Raw genomic sequence first — 24,429 nt, forward strand, 5'->3', positions numbered from 1 at the left:
ATTGGAGGTTCAGATCTGCTCAAATTTGTGAAACAATTCACTAAACAGGCCCCAAATCATAATTGACACTGTGAGCCAAACCACTTGAGCAGCATCTGAAAGTTGTGTCATGTTTTGAATAGAGAATAGTAAGGCAGTAATGCTTTGACTGGTCTTGGGGTTTTTTTATCTTTGATATATTTATATATTTTTAAGAGATAAGGTCTCACTCTGTTGTCCAGGATGGAGTGCAGTGAAGCAACCATAGCTCACTGCAGCATCGAACTCCTGGGCAAAAGTTATCCTCCCAAGTAGCTGGGACTACAGGCAGGTGTCACCACGCCCAGCTACTTTTTTGGGTTTATAAATTTTTTCTAGAGATGGAGGTCTTGTTATGTTCAAAGTATAGCCATATACAAACATAAAATGTACCATCCTAACCGTTTTAAAGCATTCACTTCAGTCATATTTGGTATCTTCACAATGTTGTACCAGCAATCTCCCAAACTATTTCATCTTGCAAAACTGAAACTCTACATTCATTAAACAACTCTCCATTCACCGCTTCTTCTTTCCACTGAGAACCACCATTCTACATTTTGCTTATATGACTTTAGCTGCTCTAAATTCATATATAAGTAGATTCATACAGTATTTGTCTTTGTGTGACTGGCTTATTTCATTTAACAAAGTTCTCAAAGTTTATCTATGTTATAGTATATGTCAGGATTTTCTTCCTTTTAAGTTTGAATAATATTCCATTGTATGTATATAATATTTTGTTTCTCCACTCATCCATTGATGGAAATGGGTTACTTTCATATTTTGAAACATAAAGGCGGGTAACTTTATTTTGGATTTTCCAGCCTCCAGAACTGTGAGCCAATACATTTCTATCCATTAAAAATGACCTAACCTGTGGTATTGTGTCATAGAAGCAAAATACAGACTAAGATATGGATTTTACCACAATTAAAAGCTAAAAGAAGAAAAGACTGGTGACATTTTGGGGGAGGAAATAGATGGTGGATGCACAGTGTGCGGAAGACCTGTGGTATCATGACATGAGTTGAAAGTAGAACCTGGGTAAATGCAATGAATTAGCCTTCAATAGACTTTTCAGTTATGTAAGAGAAGAGAGGAGTCATTCTGAATAACCAACCTGATGTTTTCTTGAATGGATCTTTAGGTGAAATATGGCTACAAGCGAGCTCTATTAGCTGCACTGTAAAAAATATGACCATATGATTGACTGTCATTAAGAGAAACAAAGAGATCACTGTCTTAATTTTTACTAGAATTTCTAGTGATAATAAGTGAGAAATGAGAGACATTTTCTTGTCTACATGGAACTTGCATGTAGTGGGTGGTGGTGAGGTGGGCAATAAAAATGTTATCAGAAATAAAACAATCATTTCAGATGTTGATATGTATTTTGAACTAAATTTATAATTTAATGAGATAGGAAGCAACTGGGGAGAAGAGAGCTAACTTAAGAAAAGACTATCAGAAATGGCCTGGTTTCTTCAGGAAACATATTTTAGGCAGAGAGAAGAGCACAGTTTTATTTGACATAAGGATTATGGTAACCACATCATTAATAACCACAGAAGCACAATGTTGAAATAAATAAACATTTCATTTGATATCAAATATCTTTGTTAGCAACTTGTCTGAAAAAGTATACAAACATGAAGTAAAGGAGGTAAATGATAAGCCAAACAGAACACTGAAACCAAATATAACAATAAGTATTTTCTTGATGTATTAAGGCTATACATTTAATTTCATCCATATTGAAGTTGAAAGTGCAAACAAGAAAGGGATCCCTGTGTTCTATAAGAATAGGAGGGAATAGGAATGCTGCTTGAGGAGGACAAGAGAAAGATAAACGTTTTATCTATATCTTCTCTCTGAAGGAAAATAAAATTCCAGAGCATGAATATGTTTGCAGATGAGATTGCTGATGCTATATGGAATCTCAGGGGGGTGATAAAGAATTTTGCAAAGCTTCTAAGAGATTAATGTTGAGAATATTTTCAAGTTTATTAACAGGTAGATTCTGTGAATTAAAGGAGCTTAACACCAAATCCATACAATTCTGGAGTAGTTAAGATTACATCTGGGAGCAGGTAGAGCAGGAAGCTGTGGTCAGTAGGAGCCAGAATTACGTAAAGGAAAAGCCATGCTACATTTATATCATATTATAATCTTATTACTGACTATGCTAGAATATTAAGGGATACTATAGTGTTCTCAGCAAGATATCTGATGAATTCTAATGTTTTTCTTATGAACAAGGATTTCAAAATGTTGAAATTGGTATCAGTTTAAGTAGTTCATAGCTGATTGAAAAAGCAATTGTTGATTTTTTTCAGTAGTAATAAATCAAGACAAATACCTTTGGTGCACTGTTGCAAGGCTTTCAGTCCTGTCCTTCTGGGAGTGTGTAATGATATATTGTTCAATTCTCTGGGTGATTAACCAGTAGAGACATGGATCATCAAAGTAGAATTATGTACTAAACCTAGCAAGATGATCTTTAACTAGAAAAAAAGGTAAAGTACTTTGTATTTATCCAAGTGAACCAATTTAGTAAACACGGAATGGGGAACATAGAACTTAGTTGTAGTACTCACCTGACTGTAGATGTGTTCTGAGTTAAGAGTGTTTTGCAGCTATCTCTAATGTATGTGTGATCTGAAACTGCAATAGTAACAGAATGATTGGCACTGTCACTGGTGGGAAGCGCTACTCTACAGTCTCGATTTAGGCCAATTTTAATACATGGAAAGACGTCTAGGAGAAAGGAAATAGGCAAAGGAGGGAACTCTAAGTCTTTTCACATGAGAAAACAAATGAAATTACTGGGTATGTTTAACTTGCAGAGATAATTTAAGAATACCACAGTTACAATATATAAGTATTTGGAAATCATCATAGAGATTTTTAAATGACCAATGGTTGTATGAAAAGTTTTTGAGCTATTAAATCATATTGTTTTCTCTGTCCGCTTCACAGTTGTGTGACCTTGGGAAAGTCACTTAACTTCTCGAAGCATAATTTGACCATATGATTGACTGTGGTCAATATGCTTAGAATACCTGATGATCAGTAAAAATTCAACCTAAAAAGATGTGGAGAGATTAGAACAGAATGGCCACTGGTGTTGCATAGGATGGAATATTTAATGTTTAAGTGGGGATTTATTTTATAAGTAGTGAGCTCATTAGTGTATAGTTTTGTCTTGGGAGGACTTCTGTTTTCTAGCTAACACTGTAACTGCAGAGGTTTAAGCAACAAATACTCAGAAAACAAGAACCATCTGTATTTCTCACTAGGCAAACAAAAAACATAATATTATTTTGAACAGTATCCAAACTTTTAAATTATGAAAGAGCTTGGATGACAGTAGAGACTATTATAAAATAATTGTGAAAAATCATCACCAAATCTTATCTTTTGCCTTAGCTAATTTAGCATAAATTCCAGAGTAAGTGATCTGAGTAATGTCAAACATGTTTTTAAATGAATCTGATAAATTAAAATTATAAAAACCTCTCATCTCTCTTTAGAATTTTCTATCCCAAAACCCCATTAAAGTGTATTCTATCTTTAGATATTTCTATCCAACAATACTATTAAAGTACATTTCAAGTTTCTGAAAGCTTTTGCTAGTGTTTTTTTTTTTTTTTTTCAAGTTGACTCTTAAAAATTACTCTGTAATTTTAGAAATTTAGGCTGTTCTTTTTGGCAAACAGTACTTCTTCACTGAGTTATTTTCTTATATTTTCTTTTCAAATCTAAATAATTTTTTTTAACTTTTACGCATTGGTGAGGTTTTCCACTTTTATTGTCTACATTCCTCTTTTTTTATTTTTTGAGATGGAATTTCACTCTTGTTGCCAGGGCTGCAGTGCACCATACTCCTCTTTAGATGTGAACTGCAGAATTAGACCCTTTAGGGAAATAGTAATAGTTTATGAATCATGTGTCATCAATGGCTCTTAATTGTTATTCTGATTCTAGGAAACCATTATCCAGTATTTTTACATGATTAAAAAAATCCTTCATGGCTTTTTTTTTTTTTTTAACTGGCAAATAAAAAAAACAGTTAGGAATTTTCCTTTTAACGTAAATAAAAAACTGAAAATTAAGTCTTGAGTTTTTTTCCTGCCTCTAGTCCTGTACACCAACTTCCACCAAACATTCCTTAGGGACATAGTCTAGGTCTTAATATGGTCAGTTGTGCCCCCTTCTCTTCTATATTAGTTATTTGTTTTCTGTCAAATAAAATAATTTATAATTGCTTTTATGTAAAAATGTATTTGTGATATAAATGAAAATGTATCTGTTGAAAATTACCTCATGTTGCTAGCACTTCATACGGGTTAAAATAATTCAGGTAATGGCATCTGATAAGTAATCAGTAAACTAATGCAATCTAATCCTGAGAAGGAAGGTTAGTGATCACTTTAGTAGTTTATCTTCACTAGGAACTTTCCTTGGTTTCATTTATTGCAATCAAGAACTGAACGTAAAAATTGAGGCTCAAATTTAAAGCAGTTAGTGAAAAACAAGTCTTCATTGCGGAATTCTGTGTGTGGCATATATGGGTTGATATTTTTATTGTTATTTTCTTAGGTTTCTCCTAATAAAATACAAATTTTGAGAATAAAATGTGAATTCTGGAGATGCATATTGTCATGGGAACTGGCCTATGTCTTCTTACTGACCTTGAGAGTGAAAAATGAGTATTAAAAAGAGAGAGAAATAAATGAACATAACACATTTTCTTCATATCCAAAAGCAAACATTTATAATATTTATCCCAGAATGAAGTTGAATTAAGTATGTTCTAGAAAAGAGGAATGAACAGTATGTTGAACTTCTGACTGTTATACAAGCAGTTGCATGAAACTCTGTTGTGATTTGAGGAATAAGCACATTCCCAGAGAGACCTTTATAATTTGATAAGGGAAACATCTGAACTTGGAACATATAAACGGGGCCACATTATTTCCTTTGACTTCAGTGGAATTCTCAGTGATGGGTTAGCTTTCTAAATTACTGTAACGGTAAAGATTCAACTTTAGTGTAGTTATTTTATTTTTATTTTAAATGGCAGCAGAGTTAAACACTATGATAAATACCACTTGTGTTGCAGCGAATACATTTTTATACCTAAATATTGAAGAAGACATAATGTTGATTTTCTATTTTTTTTTTTACCTTTAATGACTCTACCCTCCATGAATAAACTAGATTAATCATATTTTCCAAATAGCCTCTAGGAAACATATTGTTAAAATATCACAGAGTTCCTTATTGTCTTTCTCTGTTTCTTTTCTGCCTCTATCCCCCATTTTTCTGAAACTTGATGATGCTGGCTTTCTCTGGCTCTCTTTTGGTTGTCGTTTTCTGTGCTATCTCCAGAAATCTTATTGATTTTCATGTCTCCATGCTTATTCATGTCTCAATAAGCACTATTTCTAAGATGATGTCTCTATATTTGCACAAACATTCCTAATTCAAGCTCTATCCTAAAATTTCCCATAACCCAAAGTAAATTTTTAGTGGAACATATATTTTCACAAAAAACTCAGCAAGGTTAAACAGACATCAGCTTTGATCCACTTTTTCCATGAATCGCCTTCTTTTTTTCAGATTAACGTAGACATAGCAATATTCAGTTCTCCTGATTGAGAGGAAACTTGAGGAAATCATCTTTATGCATAATTCTTCTTTTTATACAGCAAATATTTGAACAGATTTTCAAAATGTTTTCTGTTGTTCCCATCATTATTATCTCTGCTCTTGGAAATTCTCATTAATTTATAACAAAGTTAGCTATTTATGTGGATGTTTTTCCCCCAGGCTTCCTTCTTGTTTTCAAATAAAGGTTTTGGCTGAATTTCCTTTCCATAACTATGACTGAAAAAGATAGACTAGATCAGGATTTTCTTTCATTGCTTTTAACCTGGCATGCTATGATTGTTTCTATTTCTTCATTCTGTATGTTTTATATTCAATCAACCTAATTTTTTAATTTAGATTATTTCTCCAGGGACGTGTCTAGATTCTGAGATTTTTCAAAGCACCAGTTTTAGGGGTTTTTGTGATTCTTTGGATACTCTGTTGTGTCGTTTTGTTCTTTTTGAATAGAATGCTTAGTGAAATTGTTTTTACTAAAAAAAATCTGGCTTAGTTGTATCTAGAAATTTTGATATATTGTGCTTTCATTGTAACAACATCACATTTTTCTTAATTTTCACCTTTAAACAAATAGTCATTTAGTGCATGTTTTTCATTCCAGTTATGCAAGTATATATTAATATATAATAATGTATGGGAACTTGTAGTAATTTACAGTAATTCTATATTGTTATTGGTTTCTAATTTTATAACATGTTGATTCATAGGAGGTTACTGAAACTTCCTTGGTGGTGTATAACATAATCAATTTTTGTAAATGTTTCCATATGCTAAAAACAAAATTAAACAAAGAAACAGTAAGAATTATCTCTATGATTTGTTTTGTTCAAATATACTGTGCTTGTATAATCCAGTAAATTGTTGATTTATCTGTTTTTTATGCAGTTCATCCTGCTTTTGCTTAATATATTTAGAAGTTATATGGTTAAATACTTACATTTTCCTAATTATATATGGATTTTTTTTTTTTTTAAGAAAGAGTCTCACTCTGTCACCCAGGCTGAATGCAGTGGTGCCATCTTGGCTCACTGCAACCTCTGCCTCCTGGGTTCAAGCGATTCTCCAGCCTCAGCCACCCGAGTAGCTGGGACTACAGGCAAGGGCCACCATGCCTGGCTAAGTTTTGTATTTTTAGTAGGGATGGGGTTTCACCATATTGGCTAGGCTGGTCTCAAATACCTGACCTCAAGTGATCCACCTGCCTTGGCCTCCCAAAATGCTGAGATTAAAGGCGTGAGCCACTGTATATTGATTTTTTACCAGCATGCTACTCAAGTATTTGTGCCTCATAATTTTTTTCTGCCATTAATTTTTTTCTGATCAAAATTATTCTGGACTTTTTCAAGGTATATTTCTCACATATACATTTTTAAAATTTTTCTTTACCAAATTATTATTATTTTTTGCGTGGATTTCTTAGAAAGTGTCTAGTTGTCGACATAGTGTTGGGTCTTGATATTGGTTAACATCTAGTTTGAGAATCTCTTTTTTTCCTAAGTGAATTTAACCCTTTTATTCTATTTTTATTCTTTGATATTATTCTTAACTCATACATTTTTTTTCTCATCAATTTCTAATGCAAGTCTTCTCTTACCCTGGATTTTCCTTGCATAAGCCTCTTCCCCAGTAATTTCTTTTCCTCTAACTAGGAATTTTATATCATCTATGGTTTCAATTATAAGTCGTAAATGTGTACTTTGAGGGCATGGGATCACTGATAGTTTAGACAAGATAGTCTTTTCTAAGTTAGTTATTCATTGCTAATTTTGTTCTTCTCTTATTCACTTTCTCCTTTGTTTTAACAGTATCCCATTAACATTTGCTTATTATCTTTAATTGAATTATTATATTGGCATAAATATCATTTATATCATTATATTTCAGGTAGGCTTTGAAATTCTTGAAAGCAGAGACATTTTTGCTTCATTTGTTGTTATATCACCCAACATAATATGTGGAATATATTAGGTATTTGATAAATCTTTTTCAATTGATGACTAAATGAAAGAATATTTTCCAGGCCACTTGGAACAGTCTTGACCATTGACATATACTTATTGAACTTTTACTGAATTTAAGGAAGTTGTACCATGACAAGCCATTAAAGTGTTTGCTTTTAAATTGTGTTTCCTTTTTGCCTGCTTCCCATGTCTTAATATTATTGAACATTTTCTTTTCTTCCTTTTTGCAGTCAGATTTCATTCAAAGGTGGACCCTGGGATTCTTACAGCTCTTGCTTTCCAGTAGCTTAAACATTTTTTGCCTACTTTCCAGTGGGTTCCACTGATTTACAATCTTTTATCTTGACATTTTAGCCACTATTTAAAGAGAAAGAAAAAAATAGATATAAATTTTTCTTAAAACATATATATATATACACACATATATGTAGATTCGTATGTATGAATATATATATACATGTGTATGCATATGTACACAGAAATGTAGGCATTTCTTAATATATATGTATGTATTATATATTATATGTGTGTGTGTATATATACATGTAATTGTCCTAAAAATGTTTTAAGAAAAAAATTTGACATTAGCATCTGCTGTGGGAGTTTAATAAACAAAGTCTCTATGGTGAACTAAATTAAAATTAATTCCTAATAAGAGCAGGAAGTGCTTAATGACTGAAATATTAAACAACCCTTTGAACAACCCACTCGTATTTCTTATAGAGGAATTAAGAAATAAAGGGGAAAAGAAAAGAGACTCTCTTTTCTTATGTTGAGAAATGTTCTGAGAAAGGCAGACACACGAGAGGTTTTACTATGTCAGCTTTTGTGCCCTGCAAAATAGCACCAGTAAGCTTTCCTTACTCAAAACAGAAGCCCAGTGATCTAACCAACCCTCAGGCACTGTACTTTTTCTCATCTTTCTTTAATAAGTAACATTCATGGAATAAAAGATTTCACTCACTGCTCCCACTTCCTCATCACTCACCTAAAAAAAAAAAAACAAAACCTTTTTAGATTCCAGCTTTGACCATCATTATTCTAATCACATTTGTCTTTGTTAACAGTAACAATTGCTTTTTTCAAGCACCTTACAAAACTTTCTTTGCAGCATTTGATTTTGTTACACAGAACTCCTTCACAGTCCTTTCTCTTTTGAGGTTGAACAGTGTTGATTTTAATCTGCCATCCTTGCCTTTGTCTGGAATTTTTTCCAACAACTTCTAAATGTAGGCATTTTTTAAGGGTCTGTTCTTGTTCGTGTTTTGTTTTCCTCTCTACATTCTCCTCTTCAGCTATTTCATCTGATTCCTTGAACCACTCTGTATATGGCTTTTAACAGTTGATCTTCACTTTTCGCTCCCTCTTTGGCTTTAGACCTAAATTTCCCAGATCTCAAACATATTAAGATGGATTTTATCAATTGTTCCATTAACATTTGTTTCTCATCCCCTGTTCCCTTTCTTCGTCAGTGCTTCTAAACTGATCCCATTTATCTAAGCTTTTTCGCTCCGACACACGGTAAGTCTCTGACTTCACGTCCGCTGTGAATCAACCTCTCCTGTTTCTACCTTCCACATAAGTGTGCTTTATCCTACTTTCTGTTCTTTTTGCTGCAAAATTATGAAAACTTCTTAAATAATCTTGGTTCATTTAACTAAAATAATCTTTAAGAGGTACAGCAAGGACCAAACAATTTTCTTGCCTCTTATATGTTGAACCATTTCTCAGACCTATTGATTAATATCCACGCCCCGCCCCTGGACTTAGTAATTTGGGTGCCACTTAGAGGGTCGTGCACATTTTTAAACACTATGCGCTAAATGTACTTAATTTTTCAACCAAGATATACAATCAGCCTGTCCTCAAATTGCCCTTCTTCAATTTCAAAATCAGCCCTGCCGCTTCTCCCCACATAGATTGATTGCTAAGTAGCTCCCCCAATTTTAATTTATTTTATTTCCTCTCATTTACGTGAATACTTTATCCATATGTGTGCTAATTATTTAAGAACTATTTATAAAAATAATCAATTTAAATTTTCTGAGGAGGAATTGTAAGAGAAATTCATATTTCCACTTCTTAAGTAAAACCAAGTGGGAGAGGGAGGGCGATAGTCACGTTGCCCCACAAAGTTGGTCCGCCATCTAGTGACAACTCCATCACACTACAAGCCTTGCCTTTGACACCTGGAGTCTGAGGATAGGCCTTCAAATTTTCCTCAAGGAATGTGTCAAACCGTCCTTTTCTTCCCCCTCGTATAACATACTGTCATAAGAGAAAATATTGCATATTGCTTAATTTTTATATGAGATTAAACACTGTAAACAATTAATTTAGGTCTGATTACATAGATCAGAGAAAGGGTAGGATGTGAAATGTTCACCTGTATTAACATTAATCAGTGAGGCATATGGGTCCACTTTGAAAGAAGAAATTTAGAGGAATACCTGAAAGTTTAAATAAATCTGTGAGAAAGTGTGAGAAATTTTGTCTTCTGAGATAACATACATAACATACCCAGCAGAGTGACATTAAAATAAAAAAACATTGGTTATCGGAAGCAGCATAAGTTTGGAGGCAGTTTGTCATTGTCACCTTTGTGAATTGGAGCCGAATATTCAAGCATTCAACATGACCATTTTCACATTTGAAAACATAGGGATAACAATATCTTTGTTGTCAGTATAAGAAAAATATATATAGACACTTGGTTGATAAGAGGCTCTTAATAAATGATAGTTTGTTTTTAATGATTGCCGTCCTTTTCACTTCTGATAATGTGTATGGTAACATGTATCTAAACTTCAAGCTTTAAAAATCTGTTATTTCTAGATCCTCAATTTGTTTCTTTCTCATAGTGTAGAGTGCATGTATTGGTAGGTATCATTATTTTCAGCACCTGGTGAAAGGTTATATGCCTATTCAGTAAGTATGTGACCAAAATGATTACAAAATAAATTAGCCATCTTAGGCATTCAAAGTTTGTATCTACTATACTGTAAAATTATTTTAAAAAGTAAGTGGTTCATACTCACAGCTTTCCAGTTGCATTATACATGTTTGTACATCCATGGGAAAATTCTTGAGATCCATTGGACAGGAAAGTGTTAATGTTAATCTGAAAGTGAAAGTAATTATTTTTAAAGGAAATTTATGACATTACATTAATATTCTATTGTACAGGAGAAACAATGTTGCTTTGGTAATGACTAACTCAGATTTAAGTAAAAATTTCTCCAACTTATGTATCTTACTTACTAAAAAATAGCTATGCCCTTATACACAAATCTGGCTTTGGTGGACTGGGGGTTGGATAGCTGCATATCTTAGGTTGGTGCAAAAGTAATCGTGGGTTTTGCCATGAAAAGTGCTGGCAATACAGCAATTACCTTTGCACCAACCTAAATATAAACATTCTGTCATGTTTATATATCTATGCATTTATTTGTTCAGGTAGAAGGGCTGTGGATGTCTAGAAAATGTCTGTATTCCAAGACAACACCCTCAAAAGAGAAATTTGGGAGTGGATCCTATAAAATTAATGCCAAATGTCAAAAGGTATCTTTTCTTGCAAATCACGTGCAATATTCGAGAGGCATTGGAGTTCTAAAGGTGGAAAAGCAGCGTGGATAGGAGCAATCATATGTAACTTTCAGTTATCATTCTAACGACCCTGACGTTGTCAGTGAACATCCAGCAGTGTATTTAGTAAAGTGAATCTGGAGGACTTGAAAAGTTCAGCCTCACGTTCCCTAGTGTGGGATAAGGGAATCATTAGGTTCAGGAAATAGCCCTTTAGAATATTCATGATCTGATTCTATGCTCATCAAACAAACTTCTGACTTGGCTTCACACAAAGGATAACCTAGATGCTGTATACCAGTATTCTGCTCATTGGAAAGGCTCTCCTCCAACTCCCAGAGAGAATTAGTATGTTGATATTCCAGAAAATTCATCACCTTTGAATACGTTTTGCTGGAAAAGCATTCTACCCAGATCTCTTCAGGGTAGTTTTTGTAGTTCTTAGACCTGAGAAAGAGATGGTGGGATCCACTCAAGTTTATTCAAATGAAGTTCTTTTCTGAGAACTCTTCAGCAAGCCTCTTGTATTGAGAATATTCCCATTGAAATTCATTGTATTCATGAGCACCCTAGGTGGATTAGCTTATGTAAACTTCCTGACCCCAGGCAGATTACTTCAAATCCCCTATTTTGCAGTTTTCTCATCTTTAAAATGAAGATAACAATATTATGTACTGCAGAGAGTTGCTATGAGCAGTACATGAGTTAACACACATAAGTGCTTAGACATGTGCTTAAGTCATAGCAAACACTCAACAAACAGTGGTTATTAGCGATTATTAGTATATTCAACCACTCCTAGATCCCTTCATTTACTCATCCCCCAAATTCTATAGTGTGGGCACAAAGATGACTAAATTAAATTACATATTAAGAACTATTTAGCCAGGTGTGGTGTCTTACGCCTGTAATTCCAGAGCTTTGGGAGGCTAAGACAGGAGGTTCGCTTGAGCCCAGTAGTTTGAGATCATCCTGGGCAACATAAAAATACTCCATCTCTACAAATATATATATATTTTTTAAATTAGCCAGGTGTGGCATGTGCACCTGTAATCCTGGCTACTCAGGAAGCTGAGGCAAGAGTATGACTTGAGCCCAGGAGGTCGAGGCTGCAGTGAGCTAGGATCACACTGCTGAACTCTAGCCTGGGTGACAGAGCAAGACCTTGTCTCTTAACAAAAACAAAAAAGAAAGGAAGGCAGGCAGGAAGGAAGGGAGGAAGGAAAAGGAAGGAAGGGAGGGAGGGAAGGAGGAAGGGAGGGAGGGAGAGAAAGAGAGAGAAAGAAAACGAAAGAAAGAAGAAAAAAGAAAGAAAGAAAGAAAGGAGGGAGGAAAGAAAGAAGAAGGAAGGAAGGAAAAAGAAAGAAGAAAGGAAGAAAAAAGAACTGTTTAAGCTTTAACAAAAAATAGCCCGCAGCTCTACTAAATACAACCACGTTCTTCAAGCTGACACTTTTATGTAGACCATAGACGTAAAGTTAGAATGATGTATATTCTACAGAGAGTATGCTTGGTGAGCTAGTTCCAATTAACATAATTTGGGACACATAAATGGACAGACAGTGAAGCTGCTGAATTTTTAAGAGTCTTAGGAGGATAATCTGCTAATTCATTCGAGTCAGAGTCCATAATACACTAGAATAATTCATAGAGTTCAATATTCAAAAGGGATTTTTCTCCTGGCTCAGCTAGGTTAAGTATGATTGTGTAAATTTACAAAGTTCTCTCTTAAAAAGGCAATTGTAAAATTAGGTAGACACAGTGTTCTTTGCCTTGTGAAAGGGCTTATTAGAAGTGTATGCACACATAAATTTTGAAGGTACACACATTAATTTTCCGTATATCCAAGGCTCTCAGACAGCCAGTTTCAAACGCTGACTTGCAAAATTAATTCTGTGACCTTTTGTTTGGAAGTAAATAGCATTCTCAGAATCTTTTCCACGCTCTCACCATGCATGTGATGTCAAATTCATATCCTGGCTATTCTTCTGGCATAAAAAAAGAGACATTACATAATTCTAAAAAAATAACACTTGAAAGGAATTATTTGGCAAAGAAAAACACAGCTTGTAGGACTTCTGTCATAAATCATATCCTGAAAAAAATCTATTCATCGACTTTTCTTTCTTTTTGTTTAAGGTACAACACAATTGCTCCTTTCACAGCATACTGAAAAACATGTGTCAACTTGGTGGGTATGATACTTTATCAAAACACTACGTATAAAGATATGTCTTGACCACATCAAAAGAAAACTAAATCAAGAGGCAATTAATCACATTCTACTGTTTTGGCAATGAATGTTTACTTGTGTAAGAGGGACACTAAGTTCTCTTTCTGAGACAAGATACATAACAGGATATGGCGTTTCTTCTTTTCCTTTAAGAAGTCTTGGGAAAGACTTTTAACATTAGTACTTTGTGAAACAGTAATGTTTAAAAAGCTGATAATAATCTGTGACAAACAATTGACCTCATTAAAATTCAATTATTGCACATTTTTGAACAAGCATTGTTTAATGTGTCTATCTCAACCACAAAACATTTTTGAATTAAAAAATGTTTGCTGACTCTATTATAGACTTTGTATATAAATGAGTATTTTTATTAGATCCTAATATTTCTCTATTTAGTGTCATAAAAACAAAGAACTCAATTAGCAATTTAATCAGTTTTAATCTATATTATCTGTAATATCATATTAGATAACACATCTATTAGACAATGTTTACTGTGCGGTAGACAGTATTTTAAGCACTTTATGTATGTTAACTCATTTACTCCACACTACAAATTTCCAAGAATAGGTAAATGATATTACCCTGTTTTAAAGATGAGGAAACTTAGAGGTTAAGTAACTCACCTGACATTTACACAGCAAAAATTGCTACAGCTGAATTTGCAGCCCTGGGGTTCTAGTTCTAGATTTCATGCTTTTAACCTTTAAGTATACTGCCTCTCAAAAGCATTGAAGCATTTTCATGAAAATGGGTTCTGTAATTAATATGACATCTTAAATTTTGTATTTCTTATAATACAAGAAATTATACATTGCATGCACATATCAGTTATTAAATTTAAACTAAAACATGTATAAAAATTTTTATAAAAACCTGCATAAATAGTTCTTCCAAAAGAAATCAGAGAAATGTAGTTAAACTATAGAAAATATAAGGATATCCCCAGCGATTTGACATATTTGAATGATTTGGTATATCATTATGAATGATTTTGTAAGCAGTAAATCATTCTTAGGAGAGATTAGATTGCTGGAGCACTAGAAGGGAGATTAGAATCAGCTTCTGTAACCTACTTCTGGAGTTTAATTGTCATCTGATCGTAGAGACCATCGTTAACTCAACAACCCATCACCAAAGCAATCACAGTATTGTTGATGGTTTCTTTATGAAGCTATGGACCACTTCAGAAAAACATACATAATTACATGTATGCCAAATTCTTCTGACGACATGTATTTTATAGCATTGTAAATTGATTTCCCTTGAATAAATAGCACTTAAAAAAGCAACTGTCAAAAAAAGTTTGCTTTCTTATTTAAAAATTAATGGCTGTCAATGTCAAAAAATACATTATTATCATACAAGTAAACTTCAGTTATTTTCACAAATTTCACAGTTACTCTATTTAGCTTAAATAAAAATTAAAATTATATCATGATCTTTGTCAAGTTGCTGTGCATAGCATCTTTAACGTAAATTTTCTTCCCATGATTTGATTTTTAATGCAAGAATGCCTCTGTACTATGAGTAGAAAATTTGGGTTTGTTAGTAACATTAGTAAAGTAAGAAAGTATATCATATTTAACTTCCTATGATGTGATTCCATTTTTCTGTGGTAAAGATATTACCATCTTCATTTTATAAGTGAAAAAATTGAGGCTGAGACATGTTAACTTAAGAGTCCATACTGTATTGGTTTATGGATTCTGGAAAAAAACAGAATGCATACTTTTCTTAAAAGGTAAAAATAACAACTTTAGTGCCCATTGTATGTCTGGCACTATGCTGGGTGCTTTCTTTAATGTATTTTAATACATTATTTCAAGCTCAAGGTAATTAGTATTGCCACTGCCATGTATCTAAGAAGAAATGAGCCTTTTAGAAGTAAAGAGACTTAACCCAAATCACAGCTAGTCAATAGCAGACCCTCGATCTAGGCTGGGAGATATATTTCTCCTTGATCCTCTTGTGCTCCTATAACTCCTCTAGTTTGTATACCAAGACTACAAAGCTCTGATCATTCTTTTATCTGAGCCATTTTCCAGGGTTGTTTATGCGGCTGATAATTTTGAGAGATGAGAATATCTTTCACTTGGACAAAGAGAAGGCTTGCTTACACCTTGCTATGAAAGTAGAGGGTTCCCAAAGTCAGTGGTAGAAAGTTAAATGTACATGGAGTATCATATCAGGGAAATCAACTCTTGTTTTTCCTTTATGAGAATTAATAGACAATTTCAAATATTTTAAAATCCAAGCATGATATTACAGCAACTTAAGTATGTGAATGTGAGTGGTAGACAAATAGCTAAACAAAGGTTACCTCTCTGACAAGCCAGAACTGGGGGTAAGGATGGGCAGGGCAAAAGTACAACTGTTTTTCATATGTTTTATAGAACTGTGTGAACTTTTTTTTTTTTTTTTTTAGATGGAGTCTTGCTCTGTCATCAGGCTGGAGTGCAGTGGTGTGATCTTGGTTCACTGCAACCTCTGCCTCCCTTGTTCAAGCGATTCTCCTGCCTCAGTCTCCCAAGTAGCTGGGATTACAGGCATGCGCCAACATGCCCAGTTAATTTTTGTATTTTTTTGTAGAGACAGTGTTTCACCATGTTGGCTGGGATGGTCTCCATCTCCTGACCTCGTGATCTTCCCGCCTCAGCCTCCCAAAGTGAGAACTGTGTCAACTTTTAAGTGACATTCATGAATTATATAAACATTTGTGGTTAAATTAATATTCAGTGTTTACATGTTATAAATGTATAATTCTTGTTCATGATTAAGCTTGCTAGTTTATTATAGTTCTTGTGTAACTTTTTGTTACATATAACATATATACACACATATATAAACACACAAATATAGGTAATAATTATGTTATATATTTTATAAAATTTTAAATATATTTAAGAATGAGGCACTAAAATCTACCTGGAGCTCAGTTAGTAGCAGATGGCTCATTGAGTAATGGTCTTAACTGTAGGATAGTAATGTGGCTGCTCAGAGGTTCTCCAAGTGCCAGAATGTAGATCTTTTCTCGTAGGCAAGTTAGTTTTCCAGATACATATATATCTATATATCTAAGACAGATATAAATATCATACAACAGGAAAAAACAATGTGTGTATATATATGTGTGTGTGTGTATATATATATATGAAAAATATATGTGAGTGTATATATGTGCATATGTGTGTGTATATATAATATATGTATTATATATATTACATATTAATATTGTATTTATATATGTATTATATATTATATATATATGGAAACTAACTTGCCTAAGAGAAAAGATCTATAGATTCTGGCATCTGGAGAACCTCTGGACAGCCATATTATCTATACCTGTATCTACATGTATAATCTATCTCTATATCTATCTGTATCTATCATCTGTATTCTTGTCTACTGCTCAGTGGAAAAAGTTTAAGTCTGCCTTTCAGCATTTTAGGCCCAGCAAGGGGTCCTGTCATTCTTATTTTCTTGGTATGATGCCTCATGACAAGTACCAGTTGTGCCTGGAACCCCTATGCCTAAAGCTCTTGAAAGAGCCTCTCCAGCATCTTCTGACCTCTTGCTTCCTTGTGAGTTCAAAATGTAAAAAGGGCAGTCTCGAACCCGAGTGCATGGGAAGGAAATCAGGAAGAGAGGGTCCACTTTTTCTACAAAGCTTAAATGAATTATACCCCTTTTAGATCTCTTCTGGCCTCTACTTTCTGAAGTCCCAGGTGCCTTACATTTCTAAAAATTTGAAAATATTTGTTATTCTCTCCCTTTTGAATTCCCCAACATTGACTTAGGTTTCCACTATCTCTGTCCAAGTCAGTTTTCACAGCTGCATTCATTTTTAAGTTTCCTAAATATGTTATCACTCATCTGTTGCTGTTTTTTCCCCAATACTTTCATCCTCCTGTGTGTTAATGACATTTTTATTCTTTATTCCGTTTATTTCCTTGTTTTAATGGGGTTTCAGAGGAAATACAGATAAATGTGGAAGTTCAATTAGTCGTCTTTGCAAGGACCTGCTGCTGCTTTCTTTAAAAAAAGCAGGAAAGCCAGATCTCTCATGAAACATCACAGATGCTCCATTTGTAAATTCAACAAGATTTTTTCTTTTTCTAGCACAATTTTTGTTAACAAAGAAACTGAAGATTTGAAGCATTTGAAGATTTCAAAGTCCTGTGAGATTTCCAAAAACAACTCAGAAAAAATGAATTTTTTCTTTGATTGTGCGAGCCAGGATATAGCAAACAAAAACTAGGAGCTGAGAAACCATCTGTTTCATTTGAATTCATACTGAAAGACAAAAGATGCATTTCTAAATTATTTCATACCTTTCTTCAAAATATTAGAAGAAATGTGAGCAATTCATAATGGATGATGTCATTTATGAGAGACATAATTCCAGTTTTATTCCAATACTTTAAGACAGAAAATACTTGAACATTTCCAAGGGACATAGTAGCAAGTTCTCATTAATTGTATTTAAATTATTTAACTTTTCAATACAATAAATTTAGTATTTTTTAATATAATGCATTTGAATTGGCACAGTTAAGGGTTTAGTACAACTATCGTCTTGAAATCTTCTTAATAACAAGATCTATCCTATTTGACAAATTTTTAGGAGGGACAGAGTTAAGCACTTTTGGCTTTGATGACATATTGTTAGCAAGAAGACCCTCACACAAAAAGTAGCCTAGCTTTTATATTGTATTTTGCTCAATGATCAGGGAAATACTAAAAGCTCAGTAGTATGTTCTTTATGTTGACATTGTCCAACTCCAATAAGACTCAAAATAAACAAATAAATATTGATAATCTTGTAAGATACGTTACATACAAACACACACAACTTCAATAAATAATCTAGACATTCTATCTTTGCAAAGTGACTACTCCATGCTACCTGGTGATGTATTTTTGCAACCTATGCAACCCCAAATCTATCTGAAGTGAAACAGTACTTCAAAATATAATTAAAAATAAAATGACACCTTTTACAAAAATAGTTTTTAACTCAGCAGGAAGGAATGAAACTTATTTTACTTATACCCTGTCATGGGTCCCCTGATAACATTCATGAACCCACAGCACAGAAGAGTGAAGAATCATGACCTCATGTTAAGAGACTTTATAACTTAAAATATATGTATTTAATTCATAAGTAATACATAACTTGTTATGAAAAATTCAAACAATATAAAATTACATATAGCAAAATGTACAGTTCCCTTTTATTCCTGCCCAAATTCCACTATTCCTATTCATTCCCAAATTGTTTGGGGTTAGTGTAAACTTCTTGTATAGATTTTTATATATGTATATTTTTACATACATAGTTATGCATATATGTATTTGTGTGTGTGTGTGTGTGTATGCCTTAAATAAAAATATACAAAACATTTTTCTTGAACTGAAATATATCATGTAGGCTTACATTCAGGTCTATCTCATGAAAGTTATTTTATAACTTTCATTGGGTTATCATTGTGTTCAGTCATGTTCTTATTAGTGAACATATAAAGGCCATTTTTGTTGCTATTTCAGTGTTTCAGTGGGTCTCTTTGTAAAGGTATCTTATCTACACATACGTATGTAATTTAGATTCCTAGAAACAGAAATGCTGAATTGAAGGATAAATGAGTTTCATATTTTTATATATCTGGACAAATCATCTTCCCAGTTAACGTCAAGTCATGTGACCACAGAACGGATATTAGACAACTTGAGATCTTCCCGGTCTTGTTACGGTCTTGTTAACTTCTGTCAATGCATTTATAAAAAAATGTTTTCTCATTTGTTTCTTTCATTTTCCCCTTACATCTGCCTTATAATTTTTGCTAGAACTGTCAAATATAATTTAGGAAACTCAAAATGAGTAGGAAAGTCTATTATATTCACTCATATTTTTGCTTCCTGTGTCCTTTTTTCCTTCTTGATATTCGTATGCTCCTTCTTTTATCATTTTCTTTTTTTCAGAAAGCTTCTTTGGCCATACTTTCCAGATAGATTTACTTGTGATTAATTCTCTGTTTTCCTTTATCCAATAATGTTTTGATTTCCCCTTTATTCCCAAAGGATATCTTCCCAGGTACAAGATTCTCAGATGAGAGTTCCTTCCTTTCATCACCTAAAAATATATTTGTAGCTTCTTTCAGACTTCAATAACATCTAAAAAAATCTACTCTCATTCTAATTGTTTTGCCTTCATAAGACGTCATTAATTTCTGGATGCTTTCAGGATTTGTATTTAGTTTTCAGAAGTTTATGCATTATGTGTCTTCATATGGACATCTTTGGATTTATCATGTTAGGGAATTCAACTTCTTGAATCTGTAGTCTTATGCCATTTGCAAAATTTATTAACATTTTAGCCATTATTTTCTCTAGTTTTTTTAGCTTCATACCCTTTCCCCCCATCTGACACTCTGATGACATGAATGTTAGATCATTTGTTGTAATCTCACAGATCCCTGAGGCTATTTCCCAGGCCCCACCACCAATCTATTCATTCTCTGTTGCTTACATTGAGTAATTTTTGTGGTTCTGTTTTATGGTTCATTGATTCTCTTTTCTATCTTCTCCATTTTTTTTGTTGTTCCACCCATACACTGAGTTTTCATTTCAATTACTGTATTTTTAGGTCTAAAATTTTGATTTGGTTTCACTTTATAGCTTCTATTTCTTTGCTGAGGCTTTCTAATTTCTCATTTTGTTTCAAGCATATGTGTAATTGCTCACTGAAGCAAATTTATCATGGCTACTTTAAAGTCTTTGCCAGATACCTAACATTTTTGTCTTTTCCTTTGAGATAGAGACTTGCTCTGTTACCCAGGCTGGAGTGCAGTGGTGCGATCTGGACTCACTGCAACCTCTGCCTCTTAGGCTCAAGAGATCCTCCCACGTTAGTTTTTCTAGTCGTTTGGAACACAGGTGGATGCCACCTTGCCCAGCTAATTTTGTATTTTTTTGTAGAGACAGGGTTTTATCATGTTGCCTGGGCTGGTCTCAAACTCCTGGGCTCAAGCGATCTGCCTGCCTCAGCCTCCCAAAGTGCTGGGATTACAGGGTGTGAGCCAACACTCCTGGCCTCATCTTTGCCATTTTGATGTTGCCATCAGTTGATTGTCTTTTTCCATAATTATTGAACATTTATGGTTCTTTGTCTGATTTCTGGTTCTCTGTATGATGAATGTTTCTTGGTTGAAGCCTAGACATATAAATATTATTTTATTAGAGTCTGGCTCTTATTTAAACTTTTTTGGTTTTCTCTGACATTGCTCTGCTTTGTCAAGGGAAGGTGCTATCTTGTGTCTGTTTCTTAATCACTCTCTATACAGGCCTGTGAGGGGACAGGCTTCTCCTTATTGCTGGATGTCCCACCTGTAAGCATGATGTCCACTGACACTATGGTGGGAGTGGCCTCATAACTGCTAGGTGATGTTGAAAATATTGACTGTCCTCTAAGTCTTCTCTAAAACCACCCCAGCAGGGAGGGAGGGTATACCTTGTTTCTGCAGGGAAAGTGTAGAATTCCTGGCTCTCTATGTGGTCTTCCTGGCACTGGGAGGTATGAGGCTCACTATAGGATGGTGGGGCATGAAAATCCAGTTCATTGTTTGTCCTTTCCTGACACCATCTTGAGTTAGGTGTGACGGTATCTCAATACCACCTCGTAAGACTGGAAGTCTGGGCTCTCCATTTGGGCTTTGCTGTCTGAAGTGGGGTTGCATTTCTTCCTGTGGTGTTGGGCTGGAGTAGAGCAGTTGTCTAAAGCTTTTCTGTCTTGCTAGGCTTCCCCTTTCCTAACCTCCAGAGAATGTTAGATTTGCTAGAGAAATTTGGCTTTTGTTGGGACTTTGTTTTCTGTCTGTACCCGCTGATGTTGCCATATTGCCAGTTTCTTCATCTTCAAGTCTAGGGTATATGAAGTAAAAGGAAAATCCTGGGAATTCACCTCCACATTGTTTCTCAGGTTCCAAGGTCCTTACCCAGCCTGTGCTTATGTCCAGCACCGGGCATCTCCTTAAGTTTGTTATATATACTGTGTCCAGGGTTTTTAGTTGTATTTAGCAGGTAGAATAGAAAAAAGTATGTCTGTTCCATCTTCCTAGAAGTGAGATTCTTACTATCTTTAGATATCTAGTGGCAGGGCAAGGGAGCAGGGAGATTTTTGGTAATTTTTTTAAAAGGTGCAAAATTTTCTTGCATAGACCTGGAATTCACCATTAATTTATTCATTTATATGAGAATATAGGGCTTATCAGTGGTGGAACCTGAAATCTTCCTTTGTGTCATATGTAGCAGTTAATCACTCAAGATCATGTTACTACATATTTGTTGTTTTTCAGAATTCTGATGAAAGGATCTATTCACAATAGAGTGATGTCACCCTGTCACTTTTAGAAATCAAATCAATAAATGTACGGAAAAGAAATATGTTCACATGAAATAGGTAAATGTGAAAAGCAGACATAGTACATTGGGATGCAGAGATGAAGAGTAGACATGGAGTAAAGCATTATTTATAAAACCACTTTGCAGAAAAAAATTTTCAAAATCAGTAAGCTGTTGAGATTACATTTTAGAATCCTACTCGCTTATCCCCGATATTGGGCATAGGAACTCCAAATCAAATGTCCCCATTCCTGATGAGAAGAAAAGTTCACAGAAGAGAAGATAAGAGAGAGAGAAAATAGATTGAATTAAAATTTAAGCCTAAGACCTCAATATTAAGCCTACCTTGATGCCTTTTAAAACATGTTACTGGAGATAAACGTATTTAAATATTTGGCTCTTGCTAGAAGTCTAACATATTCTCCCTCTCCTAAGAAACATAACATGAATTCTGTTCTTATGTCCTGTTCTTCACAATTGAACAAAATTAGAAAAACAATTATGGAAATTTTTTAAATAATCACTTCATTTTAGAAGATTTTTTCAGATGTGACAAAAATCATCAAGTATATCCTGTAAGTAGCTATTTACTGACTCTAAATTTCTTTCATATTTAATGAACTGCTGAAGTTACATGTATCCTAGAGTTCAACTGTCAAAATTTTTTTATTAATGTTTATGGTTTGGTATTAATTATTATTCAATATTGGCATTATTTTTTAAATGCTATATGCTCTTTTGATGAGTCAATAATGAGGAACATAAATGTAAATAAGATCTTTTCCAGGGATCATGATAAAGGTTTTGTCATTCATCTTCACATAATATAGTGATTTTTTTCTTTCCTGCCTTGTTCAAAGTTTATCAACAAATCACCACTTTGCAGCATGTTAGAAAGGATGAAAATTGAACAGCTAGGGCAAACATGCAAAAGAACGACCAGAGAAGCTCAAGGATATTTTATAAAAACATATACCAGAAAAATAATCTATGTAAAATGGATCTCAGATGAGCAAACCTAAACATTTCTTAACACATATATATTTGAAGAAGACACATATACATAAAAATATTATCACAATGTATGATTCTGATGCCTTTCACTTTGGCTTTAAGATTCTTGACAACCTGGCTGATATTAAGAATCACCAGGACCATTTGTTTTAAAAGTGGATTTCCAAGAATTATTTATATAGTTCCTGAATCTAGGACTTGGGTCTGTTACTATTGATCAGACATATTTGGGAAAGGGTATATTACAGGAACTGAAGTGCAATAATGATAGCACTTGCTCAAAAATTTCAAAACTGTCACCAAACAAACAAACTAACCAACAAAACACCATGATATTCTATTTCACTGAAATCGGCAATTTAAGTCCACGACTCACCTTATTGAATAAAGAACATTTCCATTTTTGAAAATTCTTAGCAATTTGTTGTCTGTAGTGACTTCATGAAAGTTGGCACCCTTTTCATTGGCAAAGAATAAATCAGGTTTCCAAATGGAGTCCAACATGGAGGGGTCGAGGTCTAAAGAGTCGTCAGGATACTCACTGTACGCGAGGCGGGGATCATTCCATTTCTGGCGAAGAAAGATATTCACTCTGTAATCCTATGATAAAAGAACAAAAGAAAGAAAAAAAAACCCTGCTTTAAAAAGTTTAGAACCCATAGTGTCAATGTGGTGCCAACGCAGGCTCATCGACTGTAGAAAATGTATCCTTCTTGGGGATGGGTTGCATAGTTAATTGAGGAGGCTATACAAGTGTTGGGACAGAGGGAGGATGGAAATCTCTGTACCTTCTTCTTAATTTTGCTGTCAACCTAAAACTTCTCTAAATAATAAAGTCTTATAAAAAAGAGTTTTGGATCTTATGTACTGTTCTTTGGGTTTTTCTGAATTATAACAGGAATCAATGACATTCTTGGGTACTTCCGTCCCCCAGGATCCTCACTGATTACCACTTAGAAGAGTCATCCTAGTTCTGAGGTTTTGGCCATATACCTTCAGTGACCTATATGCCTCCAAAGAAAAGACCACAATTTATCATGTTTAAAACTTGTTGTTCCATTCCAATTTTACTTTCCTGCTTTGTCAGAATAAAATGCTGGAATGCTATTAGACACTTAGAGAAAGATATTTTCATCTTTGCATTTATTTTTAGAATAATTTCTTTTAGTAGATATCCAACAACATCCAGAATATGTTTAGTGAACTTGTCTTAAAAGCTCTCTGTGTTACAAAAATGACCATATACACTTCTTCACAATGAAAGCACATTTTCTCATGTTTAACATAGCAAGTAAGTTCTATGAACTAAGTAATTTAAGAAAAATAAAGCTGATTTTAGAATAATGAAAGAATAATAAAGGACAATTATTGTCAATAATACTTCAAGAAAATTTGGCTAATGAGATTTCCCAATTAGATCTTTCATAGTTAATTGTAAAAAGAGTCAATGATTTCAACCAAATTCTTGCTCACAATTTTGGACTAATGTGTAGAATGACAAATGTTGACAGCTGAGTATATGTGTAGTGTTTTTAT

At 33.8% G+C, this 24,429-nt stretch overlaps 1 protein-coding gene across 1 annotated transcript in view; it reads right to left on the reverse strand.

Annotated features, from left to right (window-relative positions):
• The window catches only part of GLRA3 (glycine receptor alpha 3), a 173,897-nt gene that overhangs the window by 54,547 nt on the left and 94,921 nt on the right, over positions 1 to 24,429 (reverse strand). The window contains exons 4-5 of the mRNA XM_015139540.3: positions 23,270 to 23,493; positions 10,694 to 10,776 (exon numbers count right to left, since the gene is read on the reverse strand). Of these exons, the coding sequence (XP_014995026.1) occupies positions 10,694 to 10,776; positions 23,270 to 23,493 (307 nt within the window). The remainder of the gene's footprint in view (positions 1 to 10,693; positions 10,777 to 23,269; positions 23,494 to 24,429) is intronic.

Source organism: Macaca mulatta, chromosome 5 (genome assembly GCF_049350105.2).
Source record: "Macaca mulatta isolate MMU2019108-1 chromosome 5, T2T-MMU8v2.0, whole genome shotgun sequence".
In the NCBI taxonomy this organism is placed as follows: domain Eukaryota; kingdom Metazoa; phylum Chordata; class Mammalia; order Primates; family Cercopithecidae; genus Macaca; species Macaca mulatta.